At 54.3% G+C, this 16,295-nt stretch overlaps 2 protein-coding genes across 13 annotated transcripts; both read left to right on the top strand.

The window, feature by feature from the left end:
- Nucleotides 1-1,084: 1,084 nt before the first annotated feature.
- On the top strand, nucleotides 1,085-3,961 carry POLE4 (DNA polymerase epsilon 4, accessory subunit). The gene is made up of 4 exons (XM_080385198.1): nucleotides 1,085-1,316; nucleotides 2,756-2,840; nucleotides 3,123-3,164; nucleotides 3,501-3,961. The coding sequence occupies exons 1-4, from the start codon at nucleotides 1,116-1,118 to the stop codon at nucleotides 3,512-3,514; spliced, it is 342 nt and encodes a 113-aa protein (XP_080241324.1). The 5' UTR covers nucleotides 1,085-1,115; the 3' UTR covers nucleotides 3,515-3,961.
- On the top strand, nucleotides 3,725-15,713 carry LOC308062917 (uncharacterized protein). 12 transcript variants are annotated; one of them, XM_080385180.1, is made up of 10 exons: nucleotides 3,725-3,863; nucleotides 3,965-4,023; nucleotides 4,125-4,688; nucleotides 5,159-5,235; nucleotides 5,861-5,956; nucleotides 8,079-8,218; nucleotides 9,282-9,549; nucleotides 13,677-13,858; nucleotides 14,422-14,480; nucleotides 15,292-15,713. In XM_080385180.1, the coding sequence occupies exons 3-10, from the start codon at nucleotides 4,672-4,674 to the stop codon at nucleotides 15,440-15,442; spliced, it is 990 nt and encodes a 329-aa protein (XP_080241306.1). In that variant the 5' UTR covers nucleotides 3,725-3,863; nucleotides 3,965-4,023; nucleotides 4,125-4,671; the 3' UTR covers nucleotides 15,443-15,713. The 12 variants fall into 12 exon arrangements, 9 of the variants coding, with proteins under 9 accessions (XP_080241306.1, XP_080241310.1, XP_080241309.1 ...); XM_080385179.1 differs by lacking the exon at nucleotides 3,725-3,863 and having other exon boundaries at nucleotides 3,962-4,023; nucleotides 4,125-4,192; nucleotides 4,318-4,688; XM_080385184.1 differs by lacking the exon at nucleotides 4,125-4,688 and having other exon boundaries at nucleotides 5,165-5,235.
- Nucleotides 15,714-16,295: the final 582 nt, after the last annotated feature.

Genomic DNA, 16,295 nt, shown 5'->3' with positions numbered 1-16,295 from the left:
GCAGGTCAGGTCTTCAGAGCCCCGTGGGACCCACAGAGGGTGGAGGCAACTTGTGGTGGTGACACGGCAAAACCAGCGTGGCCGCACACACGGCGCTTCGCCGGAGCGTGGGAGGGCAGCGGTGGGGGGCACGTGGGGGGCACGGCTTTCGGCGTACCCCAGCCCGGCTGGTATTTGCCCTGTGGCAAAGCCCAACTCTGCTGGGAAGCAGGGAAGCCTCCGCACGTCCTGGTGGCACCGCTTGTCACCTCGGCGGCAGATCCGAGAGGTCAGGCCAGGCGCCGTGCAGGGATGCTCTGCCCGGCGACGGGTGGGTGCTGGTGTCCCAGCCCCACGGCAGCATGTGTCCCCCAGCAGCGTGTCCCCCCAGCCCTGTGCGGGGCTGTCCTCCCATGTCCCCCCAGCAACAGCATGTCCCCCAGCCCTGCAGGGCTCTGTGCCATCAGCAGCGTGTCCCCTCAACCCCCAGCAGCGTATCCCCCAGCCCTGCGGGGGGCTATCCCCCCATGTCCCCCCAGCAGCGTGTCCCCCCAGCCCTGCCGGGGGCTGTCACCCCAGTGGTGTGTCCCCCCAGCCCTTCGGGGGGCTGTCCCCCCATGGCCCCCCCATGTCCCCCAGCCCTGCGGGGGGCTGTCCCCCCGGTGGTGCCCGCAGCGGCTGCAGCCTGCGGAGGACACGGGCAAGGCCGGGCCGGGGACGCGTTGGCCAAGCGTGGCGGTGCCCGGGGGTCCTGCGGGGGGCGGGGGGCACCGGAGGGTTTGATCCCACCAGCTGGAGGGGGGATGGAGGGGGGGTCGCTGCCGCGGGGGGGGCAGAGCCCTGTTCGGGGGGAGAGGGCGGCCGAGAGCCGGGCCGGGGGCACACGGGGCGGCGGGGAGGCCCCACAGGCGGCCGGGGAAGGACGGGGCCGGCTGGGAGCCCCGGGGCCGTGTCTGCGGGCGGGGGGCGCCGTCTAGGGGGTCCTGGGAGCCCCGGGCCCGCGGGCGGCAGGGCCGTTCCTGCGGCGCCCCCCGACCCCGCCAGCCCCGGGCCCCGCCGCGCGGAGGCTCCGCCGCGGCCCCCTCGGCGCGGCCCCTCCCCGCGGCGGCCCGGCGCAGGCGCGGCGCTGGGGCGGGATGGCGGCGGCCGGGCCGGTGGCGGGCGCGGAGGCGCCGGGGCCGGGCCCGGGGGAGGAGGCGGCGGGCGCGGGGCCGCCATGCCCGGGGCCGGCCCGCCTGGCGCGGCTGCCGCTGGCGCGGGTGAAGGCGCTGGTGAAGGCGGACCCGGACGTCAGCCTGGCCAGCCAGGAGGCCGTCTTCGTCCTGGCGCGGGCCACGGTGAGGGGCGGCGGCGGCCTGCGGGAGCCCCGGGAGCCGCAGCCCGCGGCGCTGCTTCGCTCTTAGAACCGGCGCTTGGCGGGGGCTTAGCTCGGAGGGCGCGGCGGGCCCCGCTCCAGGCGCACGGTAGCCCCTGCCGGGCCGGGCCCGCCGGCTGGAGGGCGGGGAGGGGCCGGCGGCCGTGGCCGGGGCCCGCCGGGGGGCCCTAACGGGTCTGTAACGGGGCCGTGACGGGGCTGCCCTCCATCGGGGGGCTCCCGCTGCGCGGGCCGGGGGCGCTGGCTGGGCGGCCCGGCCGTCGTGTGAGGGCCCGTGCGGCTCTGCGGCACCTCCCGGCGGCCAGGGCTGGGCACCGGCTGGGCAGCGCCGGCGGCTGGGCTCGGGCTGCGGGGCACCACCGGGTGGCGCTGGGCACCGGCTGCTGGGTACCAGCTGCTGGGCACAGGCCAACACTGGGCACCACCGGCTGGTGCTGGGCAGTGGCTGCTGGGTGCCACCGGCTGCTGGGCACCAGCTGCTGGGCACAGGCCAACACTGGGTACCACTGGCTGGTGCTGGGTACCACCGGCTGGTGCTGGGCTCAGGCTGCTGGGCACCAACTGGTGCTGGGCTTGGGCTGGTGCTGAGCTCCAGTTGCTGCTGGGCTCGGGTTGCTGGGCTTCAGTGACTGGGCACCACCGGCTGGTGCGGGGCACCATCTGCTGGGCACTGGCCAACGCTGGGCACCACCGGCTGCTGGGCACCAGCTGATGCTGGGCTTGGGCTGGTGCTGCGCTCCAGTTGCTGCTGGGCTCAGGCTGCTGGGCTTCAGTGACTGGGCACCACCGGCTGGTGCTGGGCACCATCTGCTGGGCACTGGCCAATGCTGGGCACCACCAGCTGGTGCTGGGCACCACCGGCTGGTGCGGGGCACCACTGGCTGGTGCTGGGCTCAGGCTGCTGGGCACCAGCTGGTGCTGGGCTTGGGCTGGTACTGAGTTCCAGTTGCTGCTGGGCTCGGGTTGCTGGGCTTCAGTGACTGGGCACCACCTGCTGCTGCTGGGCACCACCAGCTGCTGGGCACCTGCTCCCCACTGCTGAGCACCCACCGCGTGGCACGGATGCCGGTTGTGCTCAGTCCGCTCCATCCTGAGCTGAGCGTAGGGCACCCTTCTTCCTTCAGAAGATGCCGTGGGAGCAGCTGGTGTGCAGCCAGCCTCCCAGCCCTGTGCAGGGAACCAACCCCCTGTGTGCGACACACTCGTGGCCTTCTCCTGTTGCTTCTCATGTGCACCGCTGTCCGACGATCGCATTTGTTATTCTTAGAGCAATTTATTGGGAAGGGGAAATTTTAAGGTGGAGGTTCTGATTTCATGCCAAAGTCGTGCAGGACCTTTCCTCAGGGTGTTCTCTCCTCCTTTTCTCATCCCCTGTGTGAAACACTTCTTTTTGCCTTGCAGGAGTTGTTTGTTGAAACCATAGCCAAGGATGCTTACGTGTACGCTCAGCAAGGAAAAAGGAAAACTCTGCAGAGAAAAGACCTGGGTATGAGGCATGTTTTGTGCTATCCTTAGCAAAGTGTTGCAGTGATGGAGGATTTTCCCACCTGTCCCGGTGGGATGAAGCAATCATAGGTGCTTCTCTTTCTCTGAAGATGGGAGAGAAAAACTTCTCTTCTACCAAATATTATGCTAATAATTTCACACACAGGCTCCAAGCCAAGTAAACCTCTTTGAAATCCATTGCTGTACTGTGACGTAATTTCAGATGCCCATGCAAATATGGAGTTGGTTTATCTATGTTAATTGTTTTCAATTTGCTTTGCAGATAATGCCATTGAAGCTATTGATGAATTTGCTTTTTTGGAAGGTGAGTTTCTACTTGGTTTCACTTGGTTTCAGTATTTTCTGTAATCTTTTTGGGAGAGAAAGAGCTTAACTGTTTGCAGAGGCCACTGTTTCCGCATCTTTAATGATGTAACTTGTTATGCCCCTCTCTGAACGGTGAAACACAAATCCAAGTGGACCCTGAGACACATACCGTACTTTTTAGCTAGATTTGGTTTTACTTGCATGTGATTTGCTTAAACTTGAAAAAAAATTACTGCATATTCCTTTGGCAGCTTGTAAACACGTTTCATTTGTCCACATAACTGCGTTTCTAGTTGCTGAGACTAATTTATTTTTTTTCCTTTTCCATTTTTAGGTACTTTGGACTGAGGTGGACAGAGATGGAGCTCTCTGGAGAAAGAAACTGAGGAGATGGACATGGAATGGAAAACAGGACACTGAGAGTTTGAAAATAGTTCCTGGAATTGAGACACTGAAATGACAACCATAATATTTTGTATAAAGTTTAAGTTGTTGTAAGTTCTTTATTTAAAAGGCAGATTTTTTTTCATAAATATTTTGTATGTCACTTAGCTGTGCCCTGCCGCCACGGTGCAGACTGCTCTCCAGCTTTGGCCAGGTCACACGGCAGTTGCTCGGAGTAGTTGTCCCTGCCTCTCCAGGTACTCTGCAGCACCACAGAGCTCGGAATGGAGAGTAGCTTGGCTCAGGTGCCCAGGCATGGTGAAATGGTTTTTTTTATGGAAATGTATTTTCTTTGTATATGTTTGTTTCTTGGCCAAACACAATTAAATTTGTATTATTTTTTTTGTTGAACAGCTGTGCTGATTTCTCCTGTGCTGCTGGGATGAAGGGGATGGTGTTCCTGTAGCGCTGCGGTAAATGGCATAGTTTTGAAAGGATGCCTTCTAATAGCATTTTGCTTTCGCTAATTGTGTCCTCAAGGCATCTGTCCCAGTGAAGCCCTGTTGTCCTCCAGGAACTATGAGCTCCAGGCTTTTTCCTAGGGGTGTACAGCTTCCATAAATTTCTGTGATTGCTGCACCTGTAAGTAGTTGTAACCAAAAAAACCCACCACCCAGCCCCGACCCAAACCCCTATTTCGAATACCAGAGTGGTGTCAGGTGCCTTATGCTGCCATCACTGTTCTCTTGTGCACTTTCATTCCTCAGTCTGGCAGAAAACCAAAAAAATTTCCCTGGGAACTGGATCGGTTCCCTGCCACGTGCGCTTGGCCAAGGTGGTGCAGAGATCCTCACTTCTGTAATTCAGAGGCACAGGGCGGGCAGCAAGCATCCAGGACATCCCGCTGCCCTCGGCAGGCACAGCTGAGCCCCTTGCATCACCCGAGCACCATCTGTGCCTCTGCTGTTTCCAGGATTTTGGTGGGGGGGCTAGCACTTCCCTGCGTGTATTTGACAAGCTAGAAGGAAAGATGGTTCCTCTTGGCTCCAGGACTCAGGTCACATTGAAAAGAAGCAAAAACAGAGCAGCAGCCTCTCCGTCTCGGTGTGGTTGTGGGGAATATGCCGACATTGCTGGCGTGAGTCCTACCCTGTTGCCATCTTTATCAAAGAGCCAGCTTTGTTTCAGCTTTAGTGTCCCGAGGGCAACAAAAGGGGGTTGTCCCTAGATAAAAAGGCCATTGAATGCAATGAATGAGTTTGAAGGACGAAGGTTCCTTTCAAATGAGGGGACTTAAAAGTGACTCCGAACTGAATTAGTTTGAAAGTGGTGGGAAGAACAAAGACCCCCTGGGAGCTTCCCCAGGCTGGGAGCAAAAGCTCTCAAGAAACGCTTTGAAGTTTGCTGGAGGTCTGATCCCTGTAGACATGTTGTGGGAGGATGCCATCACTGCCCAGGCTGCTTAGGTGTTTGCTCAGATCGCAATCTGAAGACATTTGCTGGCGATATGTGAACCCGTTTGTCTCTGAGCCCTTCACCTGGTGGCCCGCTGAAGGAGGACCTGGTATTAGTATCAGAGATACTGGAGGTCTTTTTGTGTCTCCCAAGGTGCAGTATGCAGGACCCACTAGCTGTCGTCTTCTTCGTCTTCTTTGCTGGGCTCTTGCGTGCTCCCATCTTTGCCAGTAAGTTCCTTTTTCCCTCTCGTTGTCTTCAATGCTGCTTTGGCCTCTTTCATAGGAGAGAAAAGGGCTCGTGTGGGTGTGTAGTGCAAGGCTGTGCGCGGGCTTCATTCCTATCTGATGCTTCTGTACAGACACGGTGTGTGCTTTCTGCAGTTCTTCGCTGTAAGCAGCACCGAGGGTTGTCTGCACTCAGCAAACAGGGTTTTTATGTTTGATGATGCGGGGTTTGTCTTGGGGGAAGCTGCTGTGCAGAAATCTTTGGGGAGTTCAGTGCCCTTGAGCTGCTCTGTGCTGTGTGTGATCGCTCCTCTTACCCGAGCTCCCGTTGCAGTAATGTGGAAGTAGCAGAGAGCAGGGGACTGATGTCCTAAGATAAAACACCGCTAACCACAACGTTTTCTTGGAGTAATTGGGCAGCTAGGTGTTTAGCCAGGTCTGAGAGTTCAAATGGGTCATGTCCCTTTATAAGGTCTCTAAATCTCTCCCTTATACTGGAGCAGTTTGGTTCAGGACAGCAGGTGGCTGGAGACTGGTGCTTGGTGCTCAGCGCCTCCTCTCCGCTCCAGCAGGAAAGGTGGTGAGTTACAACTGGGGTGACACTGGGCTCGGTGGTTTGTGACCGCAGGTGTTGATGCTGACGGCAGAGGGGACGAGCAAGGGAACCTGTTTGCAGAGAGGGGCTGCTGCAGGAGGCAGAGCCATTTCCTCCACGTTGGGCACGGTGAGTCCCCCCTTTGCCCCCAAGAAACCTGCATCCTTTAACCTTCCCCACTCACATCCTGCTCATCATCCCTCCCGTATTCCTTTTATGTTGAAATTATCCTAGTGACTTCTCCCTCAGGGGATTAAGGGCAGGAAAATACCATGAGGACTCATCACCCAGATAATCCCAACGCTTCAAGCATTTTTTGGTAGCATAGGGACTGATGGGCAGCCTGGCCCCTAGGTCTGTGCGCCTGCAGAAAAGAGGTTGCATTTTCTGTACCGGTGTGCTGGCAGGGGGGTTGAATTTATGTTTGTAGTCTGTGTTTGCCTCCGTTTGGCACTGCATAAATTCAGGACTACTGCAGGCTTTTGCTTCCCAGGATTAACGTTGGAAGGGCTGTCAGCAAGACGGTAGGGCAACCCGACTTTACCGTGCAGAGAAAGTAGAAAATAGCTCCGTTTGTTCACCAGAAAAAAAAATAAATCTGTGGCCTTCAGGACTAGCCTCTGGTCTCAGTTCCCCTTGTAGCGGCAGTAAGGCTACATAAAATGAGCTTCAGCTGGTTTTAGCACTGATATGTGAAAATGGCTTTAAACTGTATAGCTGAAAGTCTGAGGTTTCTTAGGTTCGGTGCACGAGAGCAGTATTTGCACATATTTAGCTTTTGTTGTTTACAAAATATCAGGTTCTTGTGTGAACAGCAGGAATTATAAAATGATCGTATCCAAATTAAGAACTGTCACGAGCAATGACAGCTCATCATCTCCAGAGGAGACAACTTCCCAAGAGTAGATAATGATGAAAATAGTAAAAGTAGGAATAGATAGCGATAAAAATAATAAACACAGCCTGTATTGCTGCGGGGATGGGAGGGCAGGCGTTACCAGTGTCTCCAGCTGGCAAGTGTCCTTTGCAAAGTGACCAGCGGAGCATTCACAGGGATCACCACCTGGGAATGGCTGATACGCTGCAAATTGCTACCTGGCTTGCTGCTCACTTGTTTCCCTGGGCAAAGCAATCGTGGGGCAGCTAGCGGTGGCTACAACCCATGTCTGAGTTTAGAACGTCCCTACACACTCCCTGGTGTCCCTACATACTCCCTGGTGTCCCTACATACTCCCTGGTGTTGTGCAGCATGGTGATGGGGGCTGCCTCTCACACTGACACTGAAGGTGAGGTTTGAAATCAATGCGAAATCAAAGTTTTGGGGCCCACACTGGGTCTGCAACTCCACCAGGTGAAAGCAGATGAATTATAGTGGTGCTGAACTACTCAATGGGCACTTTTAAGGCCAGTATTCTTCCCTGTTCTACGATAAAATGAGGTTTTACATCAGTCAGTCCTTTGAGCATGGACGGTACTGTTGGGGAAGAATAGCTCATTTTAGAAGGATTTCCAGAAGAAACAGCTGTCAGCCAATAACCACGATATTTTGCAAACTCAAAATATAGCAGAATAAACCAATCTAAACCTGGATGTCACGGTCCTGTCTCCCATTCCCACCTTCCCATCCTCTGCCCGCAGGGCTAATGTGGCAGTGCCGCAGGTTTGGGGATCTGTGAGATGGGAATTTGGGGGGTGGGGTGGGGGAGCGCAGGTTCGTTTTCAGCTCAAGCAGCCCCACGAAGAGGTTCCTTGGGCGAGGAGAGCTGGGTTTCTCTTTCTCTTTCTGTCCTGGATCCACCCTGAACCCGCTGGGTGCTCAGGCTTGTCCAGTACCTTCAAGGTCTGCAGTTCAGTGACAGCTGAGCATTTGCATTTTCCTTTTGCTAATCAATGTATTCATCTATTCTCACCCCACCCTTCAGGAGCTCACTAAAAAAAGTTAAATCGTTGGTTTCCTAGGGTAGATTTAATTGCATTCTTTATATTCTGTAGAACACTTACCAGTCTGTTATGAAATGTTTTACTTCTGATCTGCAAGTGCAATAGCGGTGTCTGCAGCACTAGCTTTCCCTCTGGGATTTCCACAGGTGCTCAGGCTGAAGGAATCTCTTTCCCAGGCAGAATTCCCAGGGGTGGACCCTGTATTTTTATTCAGTATTTGTGTTGTACTTGGCCCTGGTTTGAGCTTGAGCCTCCCCAGCATCACACAATTAGGGAGGAGTAATCGTTTTGTTAATCTCGTGTCCCACAGATGTCTCTGGCAGTCCTGTCAGCGTGGACGTTGGAAAGTGCCAGTCCAGCTGCTCGTCCCAGCAGATCAGCTCCCTCAACCCCAGCCTCCTGGAGCTCTCCAGACACTCTTCCATGCTTGATTTCCTTCGAAGCAAGAAGGTGAGAAAAGTATGTTTGTGTCATCCCCATGGCAGGAGCAGTTGGATCTGGGTGAATATCATACGCTGCTGCCTGGGGTTGTGATTTTATACGTGTTTTAAAATACTTGGTTTGGGCTTCTGCATTGCAGAAAACCCATCACTGAGCCTCTTGTCCTCGTTAGCCAGCAAGCAGTGGATTATTCAGGCTAGACAAATGGAAACTATCCAACCGTGCTGGATGCCTTGTGTCAGAGGAAGGGCCAGAGTTGAGCTGAAGGGCTGTTACAGCACTTACCCAGCTGCTCCAGGCAGCATCCAAGTGTATTTCTGTCCTCTACCAGCCCAGCAGCAGGACCAACTCTTTCAGCCACATCTGCTGTACGTGAGAGTGGTGTCCTGTATGTAGAAAGGTTGGAGGCATTTTTCTGCCTGGCTGAACAAAACTGGCAGGATCTGTGATTTTCTGATGAGTATCTGGCCTTCGGGGTGCTTATGTCTTTCCGTTATCACGTCCCCTGTGTCACTGCTGGGAGGGACTAGAAGGAGCCTGTGCACCTGGGGACGTGGCTATGCGCAGGTTGCGATGCTTTTATCCCGGGAGAGCTGACATTGCTTGAAGTCCCATCTCCACCAGGATAACTAAACCTGGAGAGGGAATGAAAACAAGCTCTGCAGGGTGCTGCACGTGTGTGTCCTGTGAGTGTTCACCTGGGGGACTGTAACTGAAAAATGTTGTTGCCACTTGTCCCACTGTTGTCACCACTGGTGCAATGTCTTCCAGGCAGGCAAGGTGCACGTTTGTTCCTCAGGGCTGTCGTCATGCTGACCCCTCCGATCAGGAGCCTGGGGTGGAACGAGGACTGTTTAGCCAGAACAGTTCAACTGATTGTAGCAGGGGTTTAGGGAATAAACAGTCTCTGGTGTGTCGCTGGGAAGGGCAGCACCGCTGCGCTGCCGTGTGGGGAGGAAGGAGTAAAAGCTGAGTCAGTTCTAGATCAGAAGGGGTTTTCACCCAGGAGCTGATGCTGGAGGTTGTGGCATGTTTTTACCAGTGTATACGCCACTTGTGCTCTTCTGCGCAGCTGCAGGTCAGGCGCCCCAACTCACTGCTGCGGCCGGGAGCCCCACGATCCTGCCCTGGGGGTTCCTGCTGCGAGCCCACCCACGTGCACATGGAGCGACTCCTGCTCTTGGAAGGTGTTCGGGAGGTAGAGGTGGTCGACGGCTGTCACTGCAGCATGTGCCCTGAGGAATGTCTTCGCCTCCCAGCTGTGAAAACCTTCTTTCCAGACTCTCCCTGGGAAGTCACGATCGATGTGGGGAAATGCTCTGATCCAGCCTACAGTGCAGGTATGGGAATGATGGAGTGTGGGGAAATGCTCTGATCCAAGTTACAGTGCAGGTGAGGGAACGATGGAGTGTGGGGAAATGCTCTGATCCAAGTTACAGTGCAGGTGAGGGAACGATGGAGTGTGGGGAAATGCTCTGATCCAAGTTACAGTGCAGGTGTGGGAACGATGGAGTGTGGGGAAATGCTCTGATCCAAGTTACAGTGCAGGTGTGGGAACGATGGAGTGTGGGGAAATGCTCTGATCCAAGTTACAGTGCAGGTGAGGGAACGATGGAGTGTGGGGAAATGCTCTGATCCAAGTTACAGTGCAGGTGTGGGAACGATGGAGTGTGGGGAAATGCTCTGATCCAGCCTACAGTGCAGGTATGGGAATGATGGAGTGTGGGGAAATGCTCTGATCCAAGTTACAGTGCAGGTGTGGGAACGATGGAGTGTGGGGAAATGCTCTGATCCAAGTTACAGTGCAGGTGTGGGAACGATGGAGTGTGGGGAAATGCTCTGATCCAAGTTACAGTGCAGGTGTGGGAACGATGGAGTGTGGGGAAATGCTCTGATCCAAGTTACAGTGCAGGTGAGGGAACGATGGAGTGTGGGGAAATGCTCTGATCCAAGTTACAGTGCAGGTGTGGGAACGATGGAGTGTGGGGAAATGCTCTGATCCAAGTTACAGTGCAGGTGTGGGAACGATGGAGTGTGGGGAAATGCTCTGATCCAAGTTACAGTGCAGGTGTGGGAACGATGGAGTGTGGGGAAATGCTCTGATCCAAGTTACAGTGCAGGTGAGGGAACGATGGAGTGTGGGGAAATGCTCTGATCCAAGTTACAGTGCAGGTGAGGGAACGATGGAGTGTGGGGAAATGCTCTGATCCAAGTTACAGTGCAGGTGTGGGAACGATGGAGTGTGGGGAAATGCTCTGATCCAAGTTACAGTGCAGGTGTGGGAACGATGGAGTGTGGGGAAATGCTCTGATCCAGCCTACAGTGCAGGTGTGGGAATGATGGAGTGTGGGGAAATGCTCTGATCCAAGTTACAGTGCAGGTGAGGGAACGATGGAGTGTGGGGAAATGCTCTGATCCAGCCTACAGTGCAGGTGTGGGAACGATGGAGTGTGGGGAAATGCTCTGATCCAAGTTACAGTGCAGGTATGGGAACGATGGAGTGTGGGGAAATGCTCTGATCCAAGTTACAGTGCAGGTGTGGGAACGATGGAGTGTGGGGAAATGCTCTGATCCAAGTTACAGTGCAGGTGAGGGAACGATGGAGTGCAGCTGTGGGAACGATGGAGAGCTCCCCTCCCTCCAGGAATATGGGGACAAGCCCTTCTGTGTCACCAGCACCCACATCAGAGCTCGGAGCGTGACCTAACAACCCTTGGGTCTGCTACACAAACCCTCTTTGCCTTTGGGTGGGAATGGGATTGTATTTTATCCTGTCGGGATTTGGGTTTTCTTTTCCCTTCTGTTGCCAGGCCCTTACATCTGCAGGTGAAATGGTATTTCTGTGCCCCTGTGCATGGTGTGAGGATGGAAATACAACCACCTCGTGTTAGGGGAAAGCATCCTCTAACCAGAGATCGTAAAATCAATGTGACCCAGGCTGGGAGGGACCTTGGGGGTCTCCACTCCAACCCTTCCACTCAAAGCAAGAACAACCTGATGGTAAAAGCTCTACTGGAAACAGCCCACACAGCAACCATGAAACACTGGAGTGTGAAATGCCCTTTTATCTCAGCCCCAGTGAACCACACTGATGTTTCAGAAATTAATCAGAAATGAACACTCCAAACTAAATCATTCCAGACGGGTCAAAACCTTCTAGTGGGATAAAGCTGAACTGGTTCCTCCTGAACTGGTGTGCTGCTGTTTGAGTCCACACATCAAATAACCGAAGAGTCACGTCGGTGAAGTTGAACCATTCTGTTTTTATCAGAATGAAAAGTCACCTTTTATTGGTTCATTGACATTGAATGAACAATTCATTCAAAAAAAAAATGATTTTCCAGCACCGCTTGATAAAATCAGTTCTCCTGGACTTTGTTGATGTCATTTTATTGGCATTTCTGCATCTAAACCCGTCCCCTTAGAACCTTCCCGGCAGCTGGGGTGCCACGGCTGTACAACAGCCACTAGAGAGGGACAGAGACCAGTGGGAGTCCTGAGGTGGAAAACAGCAAAGAGGCCTGAGCTAGAGGGGCTGGGGAAGCCGGGTGGGTGGCAGGGAAAATAAAAAAGCCCAAGGGGCTCTGCTTGTGTGTGCCATCCTCCGAGAGAGAGCGGCTGGGCACTGGCACCAGTGCTCCCGCAGCTTGTGTCACCCCGCCGCCGGGCACACAGCAAGTGGGAAAGAAAATTAGGCAGCGTGAAGTGCTTTTTTCCCGAGGTGGGAGAATCAGCATTTACTTCCCAGACGGGTGAAGGGAAGGTGCTGGGCCATGCTGTTGTGTCCCGTCCCCGTCCCCACCCCCCCGGGGTGGCTAATGGATGGTGGCTCACACAGTGATAATGGGCCAGGGCTGGGAAATGTGGACTCAGCCCCAGCTTTGCCTCTGCCCTCCCTTGGGTCTCAGCACTTTCCTTCTAGATTTTCCCTTGGAAAGTCAGGCTGACACTTTCAGTGTCCTGTTAAAGACTGGCGATGTCGGAGGAGCCGGAGGGCTGGAGGAGGATGTTTAAATCTCACCCAGAAATACTGGCTTCCAGAAATCTGCAGTCATTTTGTGTCCTCCTCTTAAGGCATCCCAGAGACGTTTGCTTTCAGAAAATGCTTTTCCCTCCCCTGCAAACACAGCCCCATCCTGGAACAAAGAAATGTCCAGCAGCTGATGAAGTAGCTGGGAGTGAGCAGGAAACTCTCAGGACCATTTTAAAGCCAGGAACCAAACACAAATCCTGAAGGATCCGCACCCAAGGGCTGGGACAGGGCGAGACCAGGTCCTGTTTAGAACCCAAACCCAAGACTGACTTAACCATTGACTTAACCATCCTTCTTCCCCTCCTCTAGCTCGTGCAGTAGAGATTTTAACCCGATTTTAATTGGAGAGACTTAGGGAAGCTGTTTCTTTCTGCACAGCACGTGTTCAAACTGAGCCAGGCAGGTCAGCCTGTGCCTGTTTCCTTCCAGCTAGATTTGGGTTACTGCTGGGGAGCTTCTGTCCCTGAGGACCTGCCTGGCCCAGAGGGACCTGCCACTGTCACAGCATGTCCTGGTATGGGTGGGAAATGCAAAGGTGCAGGCTTTTGGCGTGTGCACCCAAAGCCCCCCTTCGCCCTGCTCTCTGCCTGGCTTCCTTAACCAGGCTAGGGCTGTCGCATCCAAACAGAAAGGGGCTTTGGCGCTGCACGTTTTTCATTGAGTTAACGCTTGGGTAGGGAAAGCAAAGGCAAAGCAGGACTTGGTCCTGCAGCCCCAGAAGCGGGGCCATCGCCTGCCTTCCCTTTCCTCCCCCCTTGTCCCTTCCTCCGTCCCACGGCATGGGTAGGGCAGACGGAATAACGCGGGCTGATGCGGGGAGATGCTGCCTCCATCCCAGCCCTGGCAGGTTCATCTGCTTGCGTGGAGAGCCGAGAGCCCAGCCCAAAGCAAATCCTTGGAGGTGCCCAGGGGAATACACCTCCAGGAGAGCTGGTGACACCGGCTCCAGCACCCAAGAAGCCCGTGCAGGGCACAGCCCCCCTGGCAAACCCGAACGAGTAAATGTTAAATAATGTTCCCCAGCTCCCTGGTGTGAGAGCATGTCACTGGAAAAAGTGCTGCCATGAATATTTTATGTTCAAAGACCTTTTTTTCTCAAAGATAACATGTAATAGCTCAGGCCATCTCCCCAGAGATGGGGCTTTCACAGGGTCAGGTCTGGGACTCACAATTTGCACCCAGAATAACCTCTCTTTGCCCTCTGGTCTGAAACTGAGATGGAGGAACCAAACCTACTGCTGAGTCCCTGAGCTGGCGAAGGAATAAGCCCCAGACTCCCAGCTGGGGACCCTCACACAGAAAACAGCACTTCCCACGCCGGGTGCTGGATGCTGGAGCCTGATGCTGCGTCTGTGCCACATGGCAGACCCCCGGAGAAGATGCTGCAGCCATAGATGCACCCCCAGATTAAATTTCTTTCTTATTTCCTTCCAGATGGACTTTTCTGCATGCCCACAAAGTTCAGCGCTGCTCTAGTCAAAACCCCACAAGGTGGGGAGGTGGTTCAGATGCTGGAGAACTGCGAAATGAAGGAAAAATGCTATCGCGTTTCCCAGGTGGAATATTATTATGAAATCGTGCACAACTCTGCAGGACGCAGGGAGGAACGGCTCAAGGTTGGTTTCCCACGGCTTGGCCTCCTCTCTGGAGGATGCTCTGGCATGGGCAGCTTCACCCTGGGAGAGCTAAGCACACCCTGGCAACAAACTAGTGGTAAAAATCTCGTGTTTGTATTATCTTATGCTATAAAATGTATTTTACCACCACTGATTTGCGTATGCACCAGTGCCGTGGAGTAACAAATGGCCTTTTCTTTGGGGTGAGGCTTGCTTTAAAAAATAATTAAGGGAGCAGCGAGATACTTATTTTAAAAACTCTTTGATCTTTAAGTGTATCTTAAGCTCACCTTCAGTGGAGGCTCTGCTCTCTACTTTAACATACCTTTGCAGACAGGGACCTCTGACAAAAAATACTGATGTGTCCCCAAAGTACTGCTCCTTACCCAAAGTACTTCTCCTTGCAAGTTTTGCCTTGCTGCTGCCCTTTCTCAGGGGGGTACGTTCAGCCTGAGGATGGAGGGTGGTGGGTGGAGGGCACGGTGAGCTGAGCGGTCCCCTGGTGTGTCCCCAGTGAGGTGCTGCAGGGGATTTTCATGCTTTTGTTTTGCAAATCTTTGCAGGAAATTGATGTGGGAAGGTGCTTGGGCAGCTGCTCCTGGGGGGATCCCTGCCTGCTTAGGTAAGCACAGCTGCCAGGATCCGGCTGGTCTCATTCCTGGGCACATCTGCTGTTTAGCAGATGTATATCTATCTATCTATCTATCTATCTATCTATCTCACACAATCTGCTATTCAGAGGCTGTTCCCATTCCTCCCTAGGACTGCATCTGCTGCTCCCAGGGCAGGACCCGGGGGGATGCCACAGGAGCGGGTTTTGGGTAACACCCACAGCTCATCCTCTGGGCTCTGTCTAACCGTGTAGGAACAAAGCTGAACCAGAGCAGCGTTTGGAGTGGTGCTGCCACCGCACACTGCTCTGCTGCTTCAAGGGATCAAGATTCACCTGCTGGCGAGGATGCCAAATTTGGCCCACTGGGCAGCTGGTATAGAGCATGTGGTCCCCCCGTGATACCAGACACAGAAGGGTCCTGACAGTGGCTTTCTCCAGCCTGGGATATGCCATTCCTGATGGCAATGCAGTGGGGTGGGAGGAGGAGGAGGAGGGGGATGCTCTGAGACAGGCTGAGTCCAGACAGTTGCTTCAGGCCCGGAGGGGCAGCACTTTGCGTTGCTTGCAGACACAAAAATGTGGCGAATGCAAAGGGAAGCAAACGAAACCACAAAGCAAGTCATCATCCCTGCTTTGCACAGGCAGAGAGGGAGGAGACAGTTCAGCACTTTACACCATGAGTAAGGAATAAATGTGCCAGAAGAAAGCTGCCTCTCTTCTCCCCCCCAACCTGCTCCTGGGCATCTGCCCTTTTTTGCAGGTGGTGACCCGCAGGGATGTGGGGGGCCGGGAGATGTACTGGGTTTGTCTCTAACTGCAGGGAGTCCCAAGGCAGAGAGAAATGTCTGGTGTGGGCAGAAGCTGCCTCCAGCCGCTGCGTCCCTCACCAGTACGATGTACACACGTTCTGGAGCCGCCGAGACCGCGTCCGCACCGTCGTTGCCATCCGACAGTGCAAGTGCAGGGGGTAGCGGGCCTGGGGCTACTGCAAGACCCCTGCCAGACTGTCTGTAGTATATGTAAATGAGAGAAGGGTATTTTTTGAATAAAAGCTATTTTAAACAGCACTTGTATAAATGAACCCTCTAGAAAATGTTTCGCAGCTTGTAAAATAAACATCGTGGGCAATTCGCAGCTCCTTGGGGCTCAGCTGGGCAGCCCCATGCCCCCCCCCCGCCTCCATCTGCCCAGGCATTCCAGGGGGATGTGGTGTGCGGGGTGGCACAGGCTCAGCTGCTCCCATTTACAAAATGTGGAGCCAGAGTGGGAGAGGAGAGGGAAAAGGGCAGGCATGTCCCTTTGCAGGCAGCCCTGGTTATCCTGCAGGACACCCGCGTGCTGGGAAAAGGAAGGAAAGGATCCACAGGATACAAATAATTTCCTCCATCCATCAGCTCAAGGCTGTCATTGCCTCCGTCCCTAGGCTGGATAACGAACAGCCCTTTCACCCGCCAAGCAATGGCTTAGAATAAATTATAGACACAACTGGGCAAGGAGCCTTCAGCTTGTCTCCTGTCGCGTTGTCCTGGCAGTGCTTTGGTGCAGTGCCGGTCCCGCACCATCCTGTCTCCGTGCCAAGCCTCTCACGGAGTTTGTACCTCTGAGCCTCATTCACAGCAGGGTTCCCTGTTCCCTGTGAGATCCAACAGGCTTTGCTAACTCTGGCTCTTTTTATCTGGCTGGTATTGTATAATGCTATTTTTTTCCATTAAGTTGTGTGGCATTAAAACAAATATCAAATGTAAAGAGTACAAGTGCATTGTGTCAACACGTCTGCCTTCACCAACCTGATTTCTCCGTCATTGGGGAACAAGAGCAAAAAAA

The sequence above is a fragment of the Falco punctatus genome (assembly GCF_963210335.1).
Source record: "Falco punctatus genome assembly, chromosome: 4".
NCBI classification, from domain to species: domain Eukaryota; kingdom Metazoa; phylum Chordata; class Aves; order Falconiformes; family Falconidae; genus Falco; species Falco punctatus.
The sequence above is the reverse complement of the archived record's forward strand: the minus strand, read 5'-3'. Positions and strand labels throughout refer to the sequence as shown.

Coding starts and splice junctions, on each gene's coding strand:
- LOC308062917 (XM_080385180.1), top strand. Junction 5,957..8,078: donor TTTCCTCCACGTTGGGCACG/GTGAGTCCCCCC, acceptor CGTGTCCCACAG/ATGTCTCTGGCAGTCCTGTC. Junction 8,219..9,281: donor ATTTCCTTCGAAGCAAGAAG/GTGAGAAAAGTA, acceptor TCTTCTGCGCAG/CTGCAGGTCAGGCGCCCCAA.
- POLE4 (XM_080385198.1), top strand. CDS start 1,116: ATGGCGGCGGCCGGGCCGGTGGCGGGCGCGGAGGCGCCGGGGCCGGGC. Junction 1,317..2,755: donor TCGTCCTGGCGCGGGCCACG/GTGAGGGGCGGC, acceptor TTTGCCTTGCAG/GAGTTGTTTGTTGAAACCAT. Junction 2,841..3,122: donor TCTGCAGAGAAAAGACCTGG/GTATGAGGCATG, acceptor TTTGCTTTGCAG/ATAATGCCATTGAAGCTATT.